General features: G+C 39.2%; 1 protein-coding gene across 1 annotated transcript in view; it reads left to right on the forward strand.

Annotated features, from left to right (window-relative positions):
* LRP1B (LDL receptor related protein 1B) overlaps positions 1-18,195 on the forward strand; it is a 2,064,747-nt gene that overhangs the window by 1,243,691 nt on the left and 802,861 nt on the right. The window contains 2 exon segments of the mRNA XM_070476260.1: positions 14,791-14,871; positions 16,006-16,167. Of these exon segments, the coding sequence (XP_070332361.1) occupies positions 14,791-14,871; positions 16,006-16,167 (243 nt within the window).

The raw sequence follows: 18,195 nt of genomic DNA on the forward strand, positions 1-18,195 counted from the left end.
CCCGGCGTGCTGCGGTTCATCGGGTTGCAAAGAGTCAGACATGACTGAGCGACTGAACTAAACTGTTATTATTTTAGCTTGAATCTTCTATGAATTTTCAACACACTTAGTCATAGTCAAATTCATATATATATATAATGTATAAGATATATGTATGTATATATACATGGTTATATTCATATATATCATATATATGGATATATATTTTTTGAGACTTCAATAATAAATTATTTAGAAATATTTATATGGGGAACAAAAAGGAGGAATAAGTAAGACAATTCCTAGATTAGAGATAGGAAAGAAATGTAAATTTCATCTGAAATCTACCTCACTGGGAAACATCCGTCTAAGCTTTGTATACTGGATAAATATAAGTGCCATACCAACTGTGATTACCCTTGAGAGAAAGAGAAAATTGTTGCCACTTACACAATAGCATACATATAACCTGGCAATAAATTTTAGTGAAAGATATAATAGATAAATTGAGCATACTACTTGCAACAATAGAACATTTTTTAACAGCCCATTAATCCATATTATATATTCTATGAGGTTGAAGTAACTATAGAAATAAAATATAGTTTTCTTTTCCGTGCTGTAATTTCAACATGTTAAAATGTAAGCCACTTTGGTTCAATATGTTTCTCTTTTTCAGAGTTAATCAGGTAGTCTTTCTAAGAGTCCTATAATTTATGTCTCAAGGAAGATCCAAAGTCAAAGAATACTTATGCAAAGTCAGGAAAAAAAAGACACTGTGTAACATTTAAGACTTTATCAAATACAATAATTCATAATGATATTTTAACAGAACAGGTATCCAGAAACAAAATAAAATATTAGGTTCTATTTTCAATTTTAAAAGTAATAGTAACATTGAAGGACAAGGAAAATGTCATATTTGTTTTTTAAAAGTTTATTTTTTAGGGGAAAATATATATTGTCATTGGACCTCATTTTTTATCACCATCAGATGCTAATTATAGGACATCGAGCTATGAAAGCTGTGTTTTACAAATCAGTGGAAAATGGGAGGAGACCTATATTGTATTAAAATTTTTTTGATGAAAGACTTTCTAAAATGTTTTGTACAGTTGACTGCATTATTAGGCAGAGAAAAGCCCAAGACAATTTTAACATTTCTCTATTAGTTCTTTCATTTTTTTGAAATTCAGTTGCTGTGTTTTATTGGAATGCTGTGATAATCCTAGAAATTATTCAAGTGAAAAGCCCTATTTGTTCTACATTAAAAAATTTTAGAGTGTTATGCACTACCAGATGACATTTCTTCTGACTTCTTGACCTTATGGACTTATGGGACCCAGGATACCATGTTATAAACTGAGAGTCTGTGACTAGAGAGGCTGTGTGATTTACCAATAAGAAAACAAAAACAAATATTAGTAACTTTACCTTTTCCAAGTGTCCACTAAATTTTAATACCTTCATTCTTTTAAATAAGTCACCCTATGCTTTCTTCTACTTCCCATCTTTTTCTTCTCTGTGGAATTTACCTATTGGTCCTATAAACTCAAGAGAAATGATATAGCCAAATATTATATAAGTAATAAGTGAGAAAGGAAGTGTAGTTGTTTAAGAACAGATGTGCACTATATGCAAATATTGACATAAAGCAAATAGACAGGCAGATATTTCTCCAGGAAAGATGAGTTTCTTCGGAATCAGAGGATTATTGCAATTCAGGGTCTGCAACCATGGTGAGCCACAGGTGAAGCCTCATAAGGGAAGGAGGACTCTTACCGAGGGGAAAAGGAAGTTGGCAGGGCTATGAAAACAGAATCCATGACTTTTCATTGCCAGGAAACAAAAGGAGTCTTTTTTTCCTGTTGGTCTCAGCTATCATCCCAGGGTATGAGAACGCCCCCTTCTTATCTCCCAAATCTACTTAACTGAGATTCTTATTATTTTCTTACACATAACATATGTTGTATTTACTTAACACATGTACATATATTTACTGTGAGCAGAAGAGGCATGACTCATTTTCTTAGTGAAAATACATTGAATTTTTGATTATTTTACTCATGTTGAAAGTTTCTACCTTTTGGAAACTAATTTCCAGATGCTTTTTCTGACTGCTTTTTAAACTTAGAATCTAAGAACTGGTTAGAATCTTAAAGGTCACAGGGAAAATTTCTCAACTGATGGTGTATCTCATTTAATTGTGTTTTGCTTTATTACACTTTCCAGATACTGCTTTTTACAAATTTAAAACTCATGGGTACCTTGTGTTGTCAGATGATAGAATTTTTAGCAATAAAGTATTTATTAATTAAGGTACATATGTTTTCTAGACATAATATTACACAAGTATAACGTGAACATAACCTTTATGTGCGTCAAAAAATTAAAATATTTATGTGATTCACTTTATTGAAAATGCAGTTTTTTTTATGTTTTCTGAGACCAAGCCTGGAATATCTCTGATGTATGCCTGTATGCCAAATTTCAGAAGTTTCCAAATGCCTTGAGGGATTCATTTTTTCCTAATAAAATTTATGATGTTGGTTAATATATTTCAAACTTCATAGAAAAGAGATTTTAAAATGTGAATTAACCTATTATGCCTAAAGATGTAATATTATTTAAAAATTAATTGTCATCATATCTTATAGTCTGCATGTAGTTGCTCACTCGTTTTAACCAAGCTTATATATATTCATACTTCATTTAAAGTCTCTATTCATGTCTACTCCATATCTTCTAAACATTAAACACTTATTTATCTAAAGAAAAGAGCATATTTTTGACAATATTCATGTTGATCCTTTAAAGATAAATGAGTTTTCATCATTTTGTCAGATTAAAAAAAACTTTCTTAGAAATATTGATTAAATTATGCTTTGGGAATTTTCATTTCTCTTTTGAGTACTTTCTCATATGTCAGAGTATTTGTTCGGTTGCTTTGTAGATGACTTTTGATATAGTCTTTTATCTCTATGTATCAGTTATTGCTTCCTTTTTACTACTTTTCTTTCTTGTTTTTTTTTTTTTTTTTTTGGCTGTACCACATGGCATGTGGGATCTTAGTTCCCAGATCAGGAGTGGAACCTGTGCCCCCTGCATTGGAAGGTAGAGAATTAAACACTGGATCTGCCTCCTTTTTACTTCTATTTTGAGTTGTATTTAGGCTCTGATCATGTTTTTTGGTTTAAAAAGTAATACTTATTCTAAAATTCATATCTCAAGACATGGCTTTGGTAATCATAAAATTTAGTAAAAATTTGTTCACTTTTATAATACTTTCCATTTTAAGCATTATGCCAGTACCACAGATGGATACTCGAAGGTAAATTCACACCAAGAAATTGCGTGTCAGTACTGAGAACTGATACTCAGTACTCAAAGGTAAATTCACACAAAGAAATTGCTTTCATGAAGTTTCTTAAGTAAAGAAGCAAGTAGTCAAGGATCCATGTTAACAGGATCTATCAGGAAACCATCACTTTCCCTTCATGTTATTTAATAAATAATAGCAATTTATGTTGTCACTGGATAGTTTATCAGTATTAAACATGGCTGTCACTTGTAGTCTGTATCACTGCTGATCACCCCGACTGTCTCTCTTTTCCTAGTTCTAGCTACACTATAGAGTTCAGTCTCCAAAACTCATTTCATCATTTCAAGAACAAGGGTGAATATTTTAGCCTCTGATTTAGGTTTGAAATATTATTTCTGGGATAATATACAAAAAGGACCTTTGGTATGACCATGTAAAATTAATTTGCTTGCATTTTGCTTTTAATTCTAGTTACTAGTGATTTGCCAAAAACTACATGTTGACATAGACTTTTAACTTTAAAATGCCATGGTTTTTAAAGGAAAATGTAAAAGTTCTATAGGAATTATAGCAATGTCATTTAAAATTCTCATTTCCTAAAGTATATTTTGTTAGTACTAAGAAAATGCTCAATAGCAACTTTTTAGAAGAATCTCTACTGGGAGTACTTTGTGATGTCCTCTTAAAAAAACAAAAAAAGACTCAGGGTAGGCCTGGAGGGGAAACCTGGAAAGCATGACTGCTAAAAAGGCCCAAGTCCCATAAGAAAGCAAGGCCATATGGGGGCCAATGGTAACCACCATTCAACTCTTCTCATAAATGATGCAGTGGAGGGAACTGTTGGCTCAAGTGAGATGGCGTGGTGGGTGAGGTCAGCCTTATCCAACAGGCCAGAGGGCATGATGACAGAGGGAAGGTGCAGGGAAAAAAACTCCCCATGCATGTGTGAAATCGAGGATTCAGCTGTTACCCAATAGAATGGGTACCTGGGTCAGGGCTATGCTTAAAACCTTAAGGAAAAAAATAGAACTAAAAAAGTGTGACAAAAATGACCAGGTAAATCTTGCTATAGTCAACTTATGAATAAACTAAGAGTTGATAGTGTTGCAGATTTTAAAGAAATATCAAAATTCAAAATGGTATTTTTGATATTATAGAATTATGAAATATTGGCTGGTATGTATGGAAACTTGTGAACCAAATACTAAAGTATTGAAAGTATTTAGAGACTCATTTCTACTGGGCACAAAGAGTTCTCTTTATATAATGAAACAATTTATGAGAAATAACATAACCTTTACATTTAAGATATATGGAAAATATGGGTAGAGTAAAGTAACAGTTTAGGTACATCCATGGATAATAAGTTAAAATAAGGTAGAACATTGGTAGTAGGATGTTATAGAAAGAGTGATAGATGGGGAGTTTGATGAGCTGAATTCTAATTACCTAATTTCCATTAGGGAAGTATACATAACTTTATGCAAGCCTAACTTTCATGATTTCTTTATTTAGGAGTAAAATAGCTTGATATAGTCAAAATTTTTCTTATTTCTTTGTTTTTCAAGCAAAAAATCTATTGTTATTATTCATGCATTTTTCTAAATTCCAGAAGTAAAGCCATGGATAGATATAAAATTGTGTAGCTAGATAACAGGTGAATAGGTTTGGCTGAAGGAATTTGGGCAGCCAGAGTGCAACTCAGTCACATTGGTAGCTCTGAGACAAGCTACAGAATAAAACGTGAAAATATTGATGGTGCCCCAGCCAGCCATCAGATGAAGGTTATGTTTCTAAGTCAGTTTTCTTAGAGAGAAAACCAAGTATTTGCCACAAAATGACTTTGGCAACTGCTGTCAGGGAACAGTAGTAAAGAATGTAGACCACAGATCTATCTCCATGTCACTTTTTTCTGTCTTTATACCAGTGAATTGATGGAGGTTTTTTCATGCTTCTTTTACTATTTTTTTTTTAATGTCTATTAAATAAGTTGTGTGTGTGAGGGTTTATGATTCCATGAATATTGTCTTGGGAGATAAAAGGTCTGATATTGAGTAAATCATGTTAAATCTACATGAATTACTTTCATTATATGAAAAATTTTATCCTGGGAAATATTAGTCAGCTGCTCTGAATTCCTTAGATGAAATATTTACAATCATCTTTTCTCTTATTATTACTACCTTTTTTCTTGTAATCAGTCCTGATTATCTGATTTTATTTTGACAAAATTGTCTGCTGAATTCACTAATCCTTTGAATTGGCTGACCATCTCTTTTTAGAATGGTTTCCTGTGCTAATTCTATGCTTTGCTTTTTCAGTGTTTATTGTTAAGGTTATGTTGTTGTGGTTACCTGTTAACAAGCAAGGTCTTTTGATTTAATTAAGTAAAATTTTATTTTGAAATCTTACGTTTTGCTCTTGTTGATTTCCAGGGATTTTTTTTTTTTTAATTTAGAATTCACACTTTAAAAGTCTATGTAACTGTATTGTCAGGGAAGTGTGTAATTTCCTTGGTTCTGTCTCATCACAATGACAATTGGAAGTGATGGACAAACCAGCGTTACAGCCCTCGGAGGGACCAGTGTTACAGCTCGCTGTTATAGCTCCATTTTATTTAGAAAGTAAAGGAAAATACATCCTCAAGGCATGAGGGCATGCCGACCCAAAAGACATTAAGAAAACAGAGGCCCCTCTTTTTATATTTCTCTCTTCCCCCTGAGCCTGCCCTATGTAAATTGAGCTAGCAAGGAGAGCTGTTTGTTTTACCTGAGGGTCTCACTCTGGTCCTCAGACCTTCCTTTGTCTATTTTCGAGGGCTTTTCCCTTCCTTGTCTTTTATCCACCACCATTTTGGACTCCTTTTTCCTATTCTAACTACCAAGCATTCTCCCCTTAAGAGTCGAGAGGCCCAATTCTTTGGGAATAAGGGCATCAAGGTTTCTCTGGCTACTTCCTGCTGAACTGGGACATCAGTGAGGGACATTGGGCCTCTTCCTCTTGCTAGTTTCAAGCTTCAGAGTCCTTATGGTGGTGTCCATCTAAGGGTGAGTGATATTTTCACTGTTGGCTGTAGTTTTATATATCCTTGTTGAACTGGCAATGCATGTCTTAGCTTGTTGATTGGGGCAGAGAAAAAATGGTTTAGACAATTGATAATATATGGAATAATCATACGCAGCATCAACATGGTAATAACAGGGATTGGTAAGGGCATTAGTTCAGGTCAGGTGCTCAGTCATGTCCCATTCTTGGTGACCCCATGAATCACAGCACGCCAGGCCTCCCTGTCCATCACCAACTCCTGGAGTTTACTCAGACTCATGTCCATCCAGTCGGTGATGCCATCCAACCATCTCATCCTCTGTTGTCCCCTTCTCCTCCTGCCCACAATGCCTCCCAGCATCAGGGTCTTTTCCAATGAGTCAACTCTTCACATGACAAAGTATTGGAGTTTCAGCTTTAGCATCAGCCCTTCCAATGAACATCCAGGACTGATCTCCTTTAGGATGGACTAGTTGGATCTCCTTGCAGTCTAAAGGACTCTCAAGAGCCTTCAACACCACAGTTCAAAAGCATCCATTTTTTGGCACTCAGCTTTCTTCACAGTCCAACTCTTACATCCATACATGACCACTGGAAAAACCATAGCCTTGACTAGTCGGACCTTTGTTGGCAAAGTAATGTCTCTGCTTTTTAATATGCTGTCTAGGTTGGTCATAACTTTCCTTCCAAGGAGTCTTTTAATTTCATGGCCGCAATTAGCCAACTCCAAATTTCCCATCACCAGGAGGATCCCCCAAAGAGAGGTTGTGGCCACCCCAAGAACTCTCCAGCTCCTTATTTGAGGTCCTGTAGGATCTAGAATGTTTTTCTTGAGGACCTTGAGACTTTCTTTAACTTAGCTGGAGGTATTTACCCAGAAACAACACATCTCATTCAAGATGGCTCAAGCCCCTCCTTGTTCAGGGATCAGGAGATCTATCTCCTGTCTATTTTGGAGTACAACCCCTGACAACCTGAGTTGGCTCTATAGAACTGTCCTGAGAAATCTTATCCCCAGAAACTTGATTTTGGAGGTGTTCATTAGAATGGCATTCATTTGTAGTTCTGAATAGGTATCTGAGCTTTCCCAGGGGCTCACAGGTATATTGAGTGTCCTCTTCTATTTTCTTCCATGGCTTGACTCTTGAGTAGTGAATCCAGGATAATGTCCTGGTACCTTGACTGCCGTGGGTAGAAAGTATTACAGGGTAGGGGCCCTTCCATGTGGGCTGGGGTTGAGCCTTTGGAGACCCATCTTTCCAGACTTTAATTAGGACTTGAGTCCCTGGAACATATAGTGGTAACACCTTAGAATCTTTGGATCCTGGTTGACTCCCCACAAATGCATAGTCTGTTGGAATTGCCCAATGGCCATGGTATAAGACTGGAGGGTCTGAGCCTCTGGATCTAGGAAGAGGTCATTGACATAAACAAAAGGTTTCCCATATAGCATCTCATAAGGACTAAGACCAACCTGTTCCTTAGGGGCAGTATGGGTGTGGAGGAGAGCTATTGGTAAAGCCTCCTTCCATCCCAGGGAGGTCTCCTGGGTTATCTTTTTTTATTGCTGATTTTAAGAATTGGCTAACTCTTTCTACTTTTCCTGAAGACTGAGGCCTCCAGGCACAATGGAGATAATAAGTAATTTCCAGTGTTTTAGAGACACCGTGGGTGACCTTAGAAGTAAATGATGTCCCATTGTCACCTTATAATGACCTGGGCAGACAAAATCTTGTAGTGATTTCGTGAAAGATTTTTACCACCTCCTCAGCCTTCTTAGTCTGGGTGGGAAAGCCTTCAATCCATCCTGTGAATGTACCTATCATGACTAATAGGTATTTATACCCTTGAGAAACTGGCATCTGGGTGAAGTCCATCTGCCAGTCCTCTCCTGGGCAGGTCCCAAGTCGTCGGACAGGCCGGGCCAGCTGGGGTCTTCAAGCTTCTTGGGGGTTGTTTAATTGGCAGGTGGAACAAGAGGGGACCACTTGCCTTATATCGTTTGGAGGCCTATTCCTCTGAAGGACCTTTCTAGTAATCTTTGGAGGGCCTTTTCCCCTAAATGAATGGTGGCATGTAAGGAGTTAACCAACTTCCATTGGAGGTTCCCAGGCAGAAAAAAGGAGTCCCTCCTTTTGGAACCACACCAAGTGATCTTGAAAGTCCTCACCCTTAGCTTTAAGAGTCTCCCCTTCAGTATATGAAGGAGTTTCTTGCAAATTAGTCTGTGGAACTAATGTGACAACCCCTATTAAGTCATTGTTCTGTAATCCTGCTCTCTTCGCTGCCTGATCAGCTGCTTGGTTCCTTCGTGCCACTTCCATGCTCCCTTTTTAGTGTCCTTTACAGTGGGAGACTGAAACGTCAGCAGGCAGATATACTGCCTCCAAGAGCCTAAGTATTTGATCACCATATTTGATTGGGGACCCTCGGGTGGTCAAGTGGCCTCTTTCTTTCCAAATAGCAGCATGTGCATGTAGCACCAGGGAGGAATAGTTGGAATCAGTGTAAAATGGCTACTCTTTTTCCTTTTCCTAGCTCTGAAGTTCAAGTCAGGGCTATGAGCTCAGCTAATTGGGCTGAATACCTGGTGGCAAAGATTTAGTCTCTCTGGCCTCAAAATTGGAGATTACTGCATATCCAGCTCTTCTTTTTCCATCTAAAAAAAGCTGCTTCCATAAGTGTATAGAATTTCCTCAGGATTGGTCAGAGAATCTTCTGACAATCTCTTGCAGGGTTTTGTCCAGTAGTCCAAGCTTTCTGCCACATCCAGTTGTATCCTTGGCTCCAGCCCTGTGATAGTTATCTGTGACAGGCAGGCTGGCTGGAGTGGGCCGCTTCAGTCTTGTTGAACTATCATGAGGAAAGGCTTGGTGCTTGACCTTGAAGCTCTGGGTTCCCAAGGGCAGAGTGCCACTCAAAGTCCCAACTAATGGTATTTGTAGCAGCTCTTTTAGGAGACTTGGACTTGTCACTTGGTCACTTTTTGGCCCAATGCCCTGCCTGTCTACAGATTAGGCATTTACCTCATGCCTTGTCTTTCAAGGACTCAGGGTTTGCCATAGGTCTTCCCTGGAGGGCGGCCAGCATCTGGGCATGCCTTGTCTCTTTCCTTTTATCCCTCTCCCGGGCCTTGGCGTCCCTCTCCTGTCCTCTGTTATAAAAGGTACTGGTGGCTGTCTGGACCATCTCATCTAAAGAGACAGTAGGGTCCTACTGCTGTAGCTGTTGTAACTTTATCCTGATGTCTGATGCGCATTGGGGCAGGAATTTGTCCTTTAAAATCACCTGTCCCTCATAAGAGTCTAAGTCCAGGTTGGTAAACTTTTGGAGGGCTTCTTTTAGCCTTTCCAGAAAGGCAACAGGGTTCTCCTTGGGCTCCTGAGTTATTGCTGAGTTCCAGGCATAGCTGATTACTTTTTTGCTGGGCTGCTTTCTCTCCTGCGTTATCACAGATCAGAAAATGATTCCTTTCCTAGATGTGCTCAGGATCATTATAATTCCAGTTAGGATCTGAGGAGGGGACTACAGTTTCCCCTACTGGGTATTTATCACTTGACATGTGAAGCCCTGTAGCACACCTTTGGGCTTCCTTTAAGGCCCTAGCATGCTCGGGGTCAGATAGAAAGAAATAAAGTGAAGTTGCTCAATCCTGTCCGACTCTTTGCAACCCCATGGATGGCAGCCTACCAGGCTCTTCCATCCATAGAATTTTCCAGGCAAGGGTACTGGGGTGGGTTGCCATTTCTTTCTCCAGGGGATCTTTCTCATCCAGGGATCAAACCCAGGTTTCCTGCATTGCAGGCAGAAGCTTTACCATCTGAGCCACCAGGGAAGCCCCCAGGGTCAGATAAAGTTTGACTAAATATGACCATGATGACCTGCCACATCAAGTCAAAGGCCATTGTAATGCGTTGGAATGTATCTATATATTTGTCTGTGTCATCTGTATAGCTTCCCAGGTCTTGTTTGATCTGTCTTAATTATAAGAGGGAGAACGACTTATGGACCCAGGTTGGTCTGATTTCTCCTCCAGTTTCAACTAAGGGACATACTTGAGTTGGCTTTTGTGGATGGGGTATTCCCAGATATGGGAGCATGTTTGAATACAAGGAAGGAGCACCAGGCAACTCAGGAGCCATGGGAGGTGAGCCTTCACGTGGGGGTTCCTTCTCTTGGTTGACTGTGCCTAACACCATTTGCCTAGTTGGCTCAATTTTAGGGCATAAAACAATCCTGTACTTAAGACAGAGTTCCTTCATATCTCTTAGTTGGAAGAAAATTTGGACATAGGGGATCTCTGTCCATTTCCCTTGTCTTTTGCAGAATAAGTCTAGCTGCATGATGGTATTGTAATTTAAATTTCCATCATAAGGTCAGTGTTCCTTGTCCCCCAGAGGATACCATGGCCACTCAGTGGCACAAAAGAATTATAAGCGACTTCTCCTAAGAGTTAGAGATTGAACAGCTTCCAGTTATCAAGGATGCATCTCAAGGGCGTCTGCCAGGAAGTGGATTGGTTATTTCCCATCGGAAAGACAGTCATGACAGGGAGGAAAAGAAGAAAGAAAAAACTAATACGCCTCCTTCAATTTCCATAGGTGGACTTCCTTAGGGGTGAGTCTTTTTGAGACTTATCCTACCCAGTACTGTTGCAATCTGAGAGCCAGGCATCCCCGGGTCAGGGTGCAGATCCCCAGGCAAGCTGAGGTGTGACAGCCTCCTGGAGATCGAATCCCCAGGCAGGTCATGGCAGGTCAGACTCCCAAGAATTGTGTCCCTGGGCAGGTCAAGGCATGTCAACCTCCTGGGACTCCTGGACTGGTGGATACCTGAGCAGGTCGAGGCATGACAACCTTTTGAGAACCAGATTCCTAGGCAGGTTAAGTCAGGTTGACCTCCTGGGACCCCCCAGACTAGAGTTGGGCATCCCCAAGGTCTCTGGTGTGACCAGTGCTGGGTAGGACTAAGGGGTTGTAATTTTAACTCATTGCCAGCTTGTTCACCACAGATGGGAATAGATATCATGATGTAAAGCAATCCAAGCCTCTGCCCTGAGACTGTGAACCTGGTAAATCAGCCATAAGCCTTATCCTCTTACTGCTCTAGGGAATGTAAGTCCCTGATTTCCTCCCCTAGTCCTCCATAAGAGCAGGTTAGGGTGTCTCCAATGGTAAACATTTCATTGCCATAGACCCATTTTATGTAATAACAGAAGTAATGACAAAGGAGTGGGTTATCTGGTCCTATTTGGAGCTTTAAGATATTTTAATAAGTGGGATGGAGCAGTGTTGTCTTCAAGGGGCAGGGTCCTGGTTGTAGGAGTTAGTAATTGGCTTAAGAACAAGTTGATAAGAGGCAATAGACCAGATGTTCCATAAAAGTGAAGTGGAAATTTGATCCAGGGGTATGTTTGTAACTTTAGGAAAAGGGTGGTAAGGGTTTAGGCCCAAACAGCCTGCAGGACTAACTCCCAAAGTGGCAAGCATTATCCCTGGAAGCACAATTGCCTTTGAAGGGATGCCAGCAGATGAACTTCCAGCAGGCATTGTGTGCCTATCACCTGCCCTAACGGGTCCATTGAGAGATGGCTGTTGTTGCACATGTTGTTGGAAACATGGAAGATGAAGGCCTGAATATCATGAGGGGTTGGATATTTTACAATATTTCCCTCCCAAGGGCTAACTACTTTCTGGTTGTCCCAAGGACATAACATAAATCCGATTAAAGTCAAATGGGTCCATGATGACAAGTCAAATTCAAATAAACCTTGATCCCCAATCTGCAAGCTAAACGACACACCCAGAGGTGGCAGGACAGTTCTGAGGCACTGTCAAAAGACAGAGGAGTGGTTGGTTCCCCAGTGGTTGGGAGATCCTCCCACTCATTAGCATATGAATTCACCTAGCTGGCAAAAAATAGCCACACCACATTCCAAGGCCACTGCACTCTCCTCTGTGATGGCCCACACCCTGTGGAGTGTGCTGCTCTCTGAATACGAACAAATCCACCTCTTACCTATCTTTGTGTCTCTAACTGAATTTTTGCAATGAGACATCAGATCCTGAGCTTCATTAGGTCCTGAAGCCAGACAGGATGGGTTTTGGCTAGGCTCAAGTCCCGGAAGAGAAGAGCTGAAGGACGGGAGGAAAAAGCAGTGGGAAAAAACGTGCCAAGGAATCCCCTTCATAACCTGCCAGGAAATCTGCTAAATACGTGACCTGTGCTCACAGTTTTCATTGGCCTGATCCTTGGCACAAAAGAAGATTATGGACAGAAGAATCCCCACCTGCTTGGGCGATGGCTACTGGGGCCCAGAGAGTGGAGCCTTTGGGACACACTTCGGAGTAGTGCCTGCCAGGGTCCCTCAGTGGCACTCACTGCTGCTCGTCTGTTACTGGGGGGTTCGAGGAAATAAGAAATGAGAGATTTTAGGGAAATTAAGATTTTGTTAGGCATATGTCCTTCCAGCCATAGGAGTGAGGACCTCCTACCTTAACCGGAGGTCTTCTGGAATCTGAGACTGAGCCTCGTGAGCTTTCTCCTGAGCTTGTTTCTCGCCGTCCCAGTTTCTAGTAGGCTGGGCTACTTGTCACTTCCCCTGTGCTGGGTTTTCTTCCTGCTCAGCTTCCGCCGCTGGAGTTTCTTTCACTGAGTTGGACTCCTGCTGTGCATGGCCTCCTCCTCATGGGGGCAAGAGGAGGTTGTTTCAGCCAGGTTAAATTTGACAAATGGCACCATATATGTGGGGGGAGTGTGTAATTTCCCTGGTTCTGTCTTGTCACAACAAAAATTTGAAGCAACATACAGGCCAGCATTACAGCCCTCAATCAGGCCAGTGCTACAGCTCCGTGTTACAGCTCCGTTTTATTTAGAAAGTAAAGAAAAATACATTCTTGAGGCATGAGGGCATGCTGACACAAAAGACGTTAACAGAACAGAGGCCCCTCTTTTTATACGTTTTCTCTCCTCCCCGTGAGCCTGCCCTGTGTAAATTGGGCTAGCCAGGAGGGCTGTTTGTTTTACCTGAGGGTCTCACTCTGGTCCTCAGACCTATCTTTGTTCTATTTTTGCAGGCTTTTCCCTTCCCTTTTAGCCACCAGCATTTTGGACTTCCTTTTCCTATTTTAACTACCTAACATGTATGATAGTGTTAGGTAGTTAGAATAGGGAAAAAGAGTCCAAAATGGCGGTGGCTAAAAGACCTGGAAGGGAAAGCCCGTGAAAATAGAACAAAGGAAGGTCCGAGGACCGGAGTGAGAACCTCAGGTAAAACCAACAACACTCCTAGCCGGCCCAATTTACATAAGGCAGGCCCAGGGACAGAAACATATAAAAAGAGGAGCCAACGCCCTCTTCTCCCCTTTTTGCCCCCTCCCTCTCCCCCGCGCGATGGGGCGATCGTCTCTCCGTGTCTTTGGATCGACGTGCCCTCACGCCTCAAAGATGGATTTTCCTGCTATTATCTAAATAAATAGAGCTGTAACACTGATTTATTTAAGAGCTATAACATGGTCCATTCGAGACCTGAGAACACAGTCGGTCCTCGGAGAGGTGTGACCCGCCAGTGGGCTTTAATGTCCATCACTCCAAATTTTTGTTGTGACGAGACAAAGAACCGAGGAGCATACACTCGCGTGACAATAGCAACTAAACTGAGTTTTTTGTTTGTGTTGTTTCCTTACTCTCAACTTAACATGATTCAGGCAAAGTTGGATTTAACTTTTCTACTTAAGCTCTCTATGTTCAGAAAAAGCTTATCCCTTTTTCAGAGGATCTTCCCAACCCAAGAATCGAACCAGGGTCTCCTGCACTACAAGCAGATTCTTTACCAGCTGAGCTACCAGGGAAGCCTGCTTTAAAATACATATGTCACTTTGCAGCGCAGTAGTTTAGAGCTCTATGCAGCTGTTCTTCACTGAGAGAAGGTTGAGTTCCTTGGTGTGGGAGAATTGACATCTTTTCATTTTCCTTGCAGTATAATGAATCTAAACAGCCCTTCATCATGTGATTTTCCTTGGCTTTTAGTCACTGATATTTATTCCTATAAAAGATAATAAAATTATGCATATCCTGTGTCCTCAAATAGTTACTATCACTATATTTGCTTGTCTAATGTTTCCTCTGTGGATTGTGTGGAAGAGAGGGATAGAGATGTGATCACATTAGCAAATAGAAAACAGATGAACTCAAACACAATAACACATTAACATAATGATAGAACTGAGTGAAGAAAAGTCAGAAGTTTGCAAAGTCCAGCATTTTTTGGACACAGGATATGCATACTTTAAATAACTTTAGTAGGAATATATTTCTGTGACCAAAATAAAGGAAAATCACTTGATGAAGGACTGTTTAGATTCATCATACTGCAAAAAAAATGAACAGATGTCAAACATAATCAGTAACACCTTTCATATTGGATGTTTTTATATCTTTCACAGAATTTCCAACTTGTGAACCACTAACTCAGTTTATATGCAAAAGTGGAAGATGCATTAGCAGCAAGTGGCACTGCGACTCTGGCAAGTACCAAATGTTCACTAGACTGCACTGATTTGATTGGAGGCCTGGCTGTCTGTGCAGCTTCACCTCTTTCAGAGGTGGTTCCTAAGAGAAGTTTGCCAAGTCTGGCAAAATGGCTGAGACAAGTGGTGAGAGAGCAGCTGGCCTGTCAATGGGGATTAGCATTAAGGACAATGGAGCTCAATAGCCATCCCTTGGGGCTATCTATGATGGGGATTTGTTTTCAGATATTATGCTCTATCTAGTCTAAGTCTACAAACAAGACATGAAGGGAACAATTGAGGAAATATCCTGGAAAATTCAGGTTCCCCAAAGCATTGATGTAAAATGCTCTGTACTGTCAGGATGGAGTAGTTTATAAATTATTATGAAATATCCAGATGATCTCAACTCTGTCACCTTGGCTTTTTATGTACAAATGATATTTTTTCTTCACTCGGTTCTATCATTATGTTAAATTATGCCAAATACAGGTAAATGAATTATACATAAATCGATGCAACTTCAGTCATTGATTTGAATTTAATCTGTTTTCACTTCACATTCCTCTTGCTTCCCTCCTGCAGCAATTGTTAATACAGAATATAAATCATTGCTAATGATAGTATACAAACAATTTCCTGATGTAAATACATACTTAAGAACCAGTGGTGTAAGGATACACTGTAAGTCCTCATGTGGGAGAATGGAGAAAAGGGATATGAATTAAAGATAGTTATAAACACTAGGGCATAGAGGTTATAGGTCTAAATAATAATTATCCAACAATAATTATATCACAAGCTGTATCATTTCAGTTAATTCCTACAATCACCATTGTCTTCCCCACTTCATAATTATTTCATGTTGTATAGTTTAATCCAGTCAGTGAAATAGAAATTAAGCTTCAAAATCCAAAGTGAAGGCTGTTTTCCCCTTTAATTTAGTAGTTGGCATTCAATCATAAACAAAACAATATAAAAATGAAAATAATTTTCCCACTGCTCATGGGAAATGTTGATGATTGACTTATCATTCCTTTTTCAATAACAGAAGAAAGTACTCAATACCAAAAAGAAATGTTAAGTATTTCATGAGAAAATGTTTCTCCATGGACCATTTTTCACCACCTGGCTGTTGATGCTTCTTTTCAGATGATGACTGTGGGGATGGGAGTGATGAGGTTGGCTGTGTACATTCCTGCTTTGATAACCAGTTCAGTTGTTCCAGTGGCAGATGTATCCCAGGCCATTGGGCCTGTGATGGTGACAATGACTGTGGAGACTTCAGCGATGAAATCAATTGCACCAGAGAAGGTTAGTAATTTTGTGAACCAATATCAATTTTATATTGATATATAATATTTGGAGTATTTTAGAGTGAAATCACAGAAAAATTAATTTCTCATCACAAAAAAAATGTAAGTGGAGCTGTATAAAATAATTTGTTGATCTCTTTTTTCTTTCTTTCCCCTGGTTTCTCAATCTCAATTCCTTCTTATACTTTGACACCTTTTTTCTGTGATCTTTACTTCCTATTTCATTAGATGTTTTACTTTAATTTGATGCTTTACTTACTTGTCTTTTAATCCCCTCCAACTTCTAAATTGACGAAACCCAAACCTTTTTCCCAAAGTGTGAGGGGGGGAAGAATCAAGAAAGGCATAATTTTCCTTTTATTTTCTCATCAAATTTGTTTCTGAAGGCTGGTAATCATCCCTTATTAAGTGTTGAGGTATTCCAACTGATTGACCTTCTGAAATGGAAGTAAAGAGAGAAAGGAAATCACCACCATGGCTCCCAGCAAATCCATGGGCAACCTGATCTTGTTATTTGCATGGGTAACTCAGGAAAATTTGATCAGCCACAGGACATGTTCATGAATTACAAATCATGTTGGAAATATCACAGAAAAATTGTTAGCCTGTCAAAAATTCATACAGCAATAACATTTTAACTAGAGGCTTTCTTTTTTGACTAAGAAATTAATATGATTTTTTAAATTAATTCTTTCATTTATTCCAAAAATATTTATTGAGAAGTTTTCACATGCCAGACTGTGCTTGAACTAAAAGATAGATTAAAGAATGAAAAAACATGGTCACTGTTCAGTTTTTAAAATCTAGCCTGCAAACAGACAACAAAGTGTGATCATGAGAAATCATTTTCAAAGTGTTTTCCAAGGAGATTTATTTCTCTTCTGCAAATATTTGACAACCTATAAAATAGAAAATTTCTAAAGTATTTTCTCTGACATGCATTCCTTTTGTCTTTCTTTTGTTTTTCTTTCTTCATCCCTTTCTTTCTCTGTCACTCTCTCTGTCTTTCTCTTCCTTAATTTCTCTCAATTGTAAGTACTGGAAACAGTGGCAGTTGGGGGGAATTTTCTACATAATACTAGGTTCTTAAAGGAATAAATCTTTTTGGTGAATTGCCTAAGTGATTTTATTAAAAGAGATATTGTCTGATTTTGATTCTCCCTGTATGACCTGGATTATAATAGTCAAGGCATAATACAAATATGTCACATAGGAGCCATGAAACACAGGTGCTCATGGTCAGTGGTCTTGACATGATTCATGTCTTTCCTGACAGAGGACAACCCAGAAGCTCTAATGAAAACAGAAAATGACTAAGAAAATGTTTGTAGCAGTATCTTATCAAATTTAACATGAACATATTTGAATTTAATTTTGCTTCAAAATCGAGAGGAAGGATAAATCTCTCCCCCAACCCCAACCCTTTACCTCTATCTCATTCTTGTCTCTTTTTCCTCTCTCACTTTAGTTGGTCCACTAGTACATATGAACTAGAACTTTTTCTTATCACTAATCTAGAGTGCAAAAAGGAAAGGTATACAAAAGATATTTTTCCTCTTTTTCTTTGTATATTTGAAACATTCATCTGGGGTGTGGTTAACATTTCATTAATCAATTGGACTTTGAATGCATACTACATTTTCCCTCACCTCACAGATGTCTCTTTAGGCTCCTCATGAGGTGTACATCTGTGACCTGCTGGCACTGCCCCATGATGTGCTGTGAAAGATAAATTGCCCCGATGTTAATTTGCTTTCATCTCAGAAGTGAGATTCCATCCCTCTTTTCTGTGTGTATGTATCTCTAAGTTAAAATGATCATTACACATTAAAACATTTTGGAGAGATTGCTTTAGTTTTATGAGTATCCAAAGCGAGTGGTCCATCCCCTTATAGGCTCTCTAGGCAGTTATTTGGGTTTGGATTATAGAATCAATGCCTAGTTAAAGTTAATGACCTTTATCTTTAGAACACCTCAATTTTGCTAATACTGTCAATGTGAATACCATGTGTTTTTTATATGATTA

Source organism: Odocoileus virginianus, chromosome 13, assembly GCF_023699985.2.
Source record: "Odocoileus virginianus isolate 20LAN1187 ecotype Illinois chromosome 13, Ovbor_1.2, whole genome shotgun sequence".
NCBI classification, from domain to species: domain Eukaryota; kingdom Metazoa; phylum Chordata; class Mammalia; order Artiodactyla; family Cervidae; genus Odocoileus; species Odocoileus virginianus.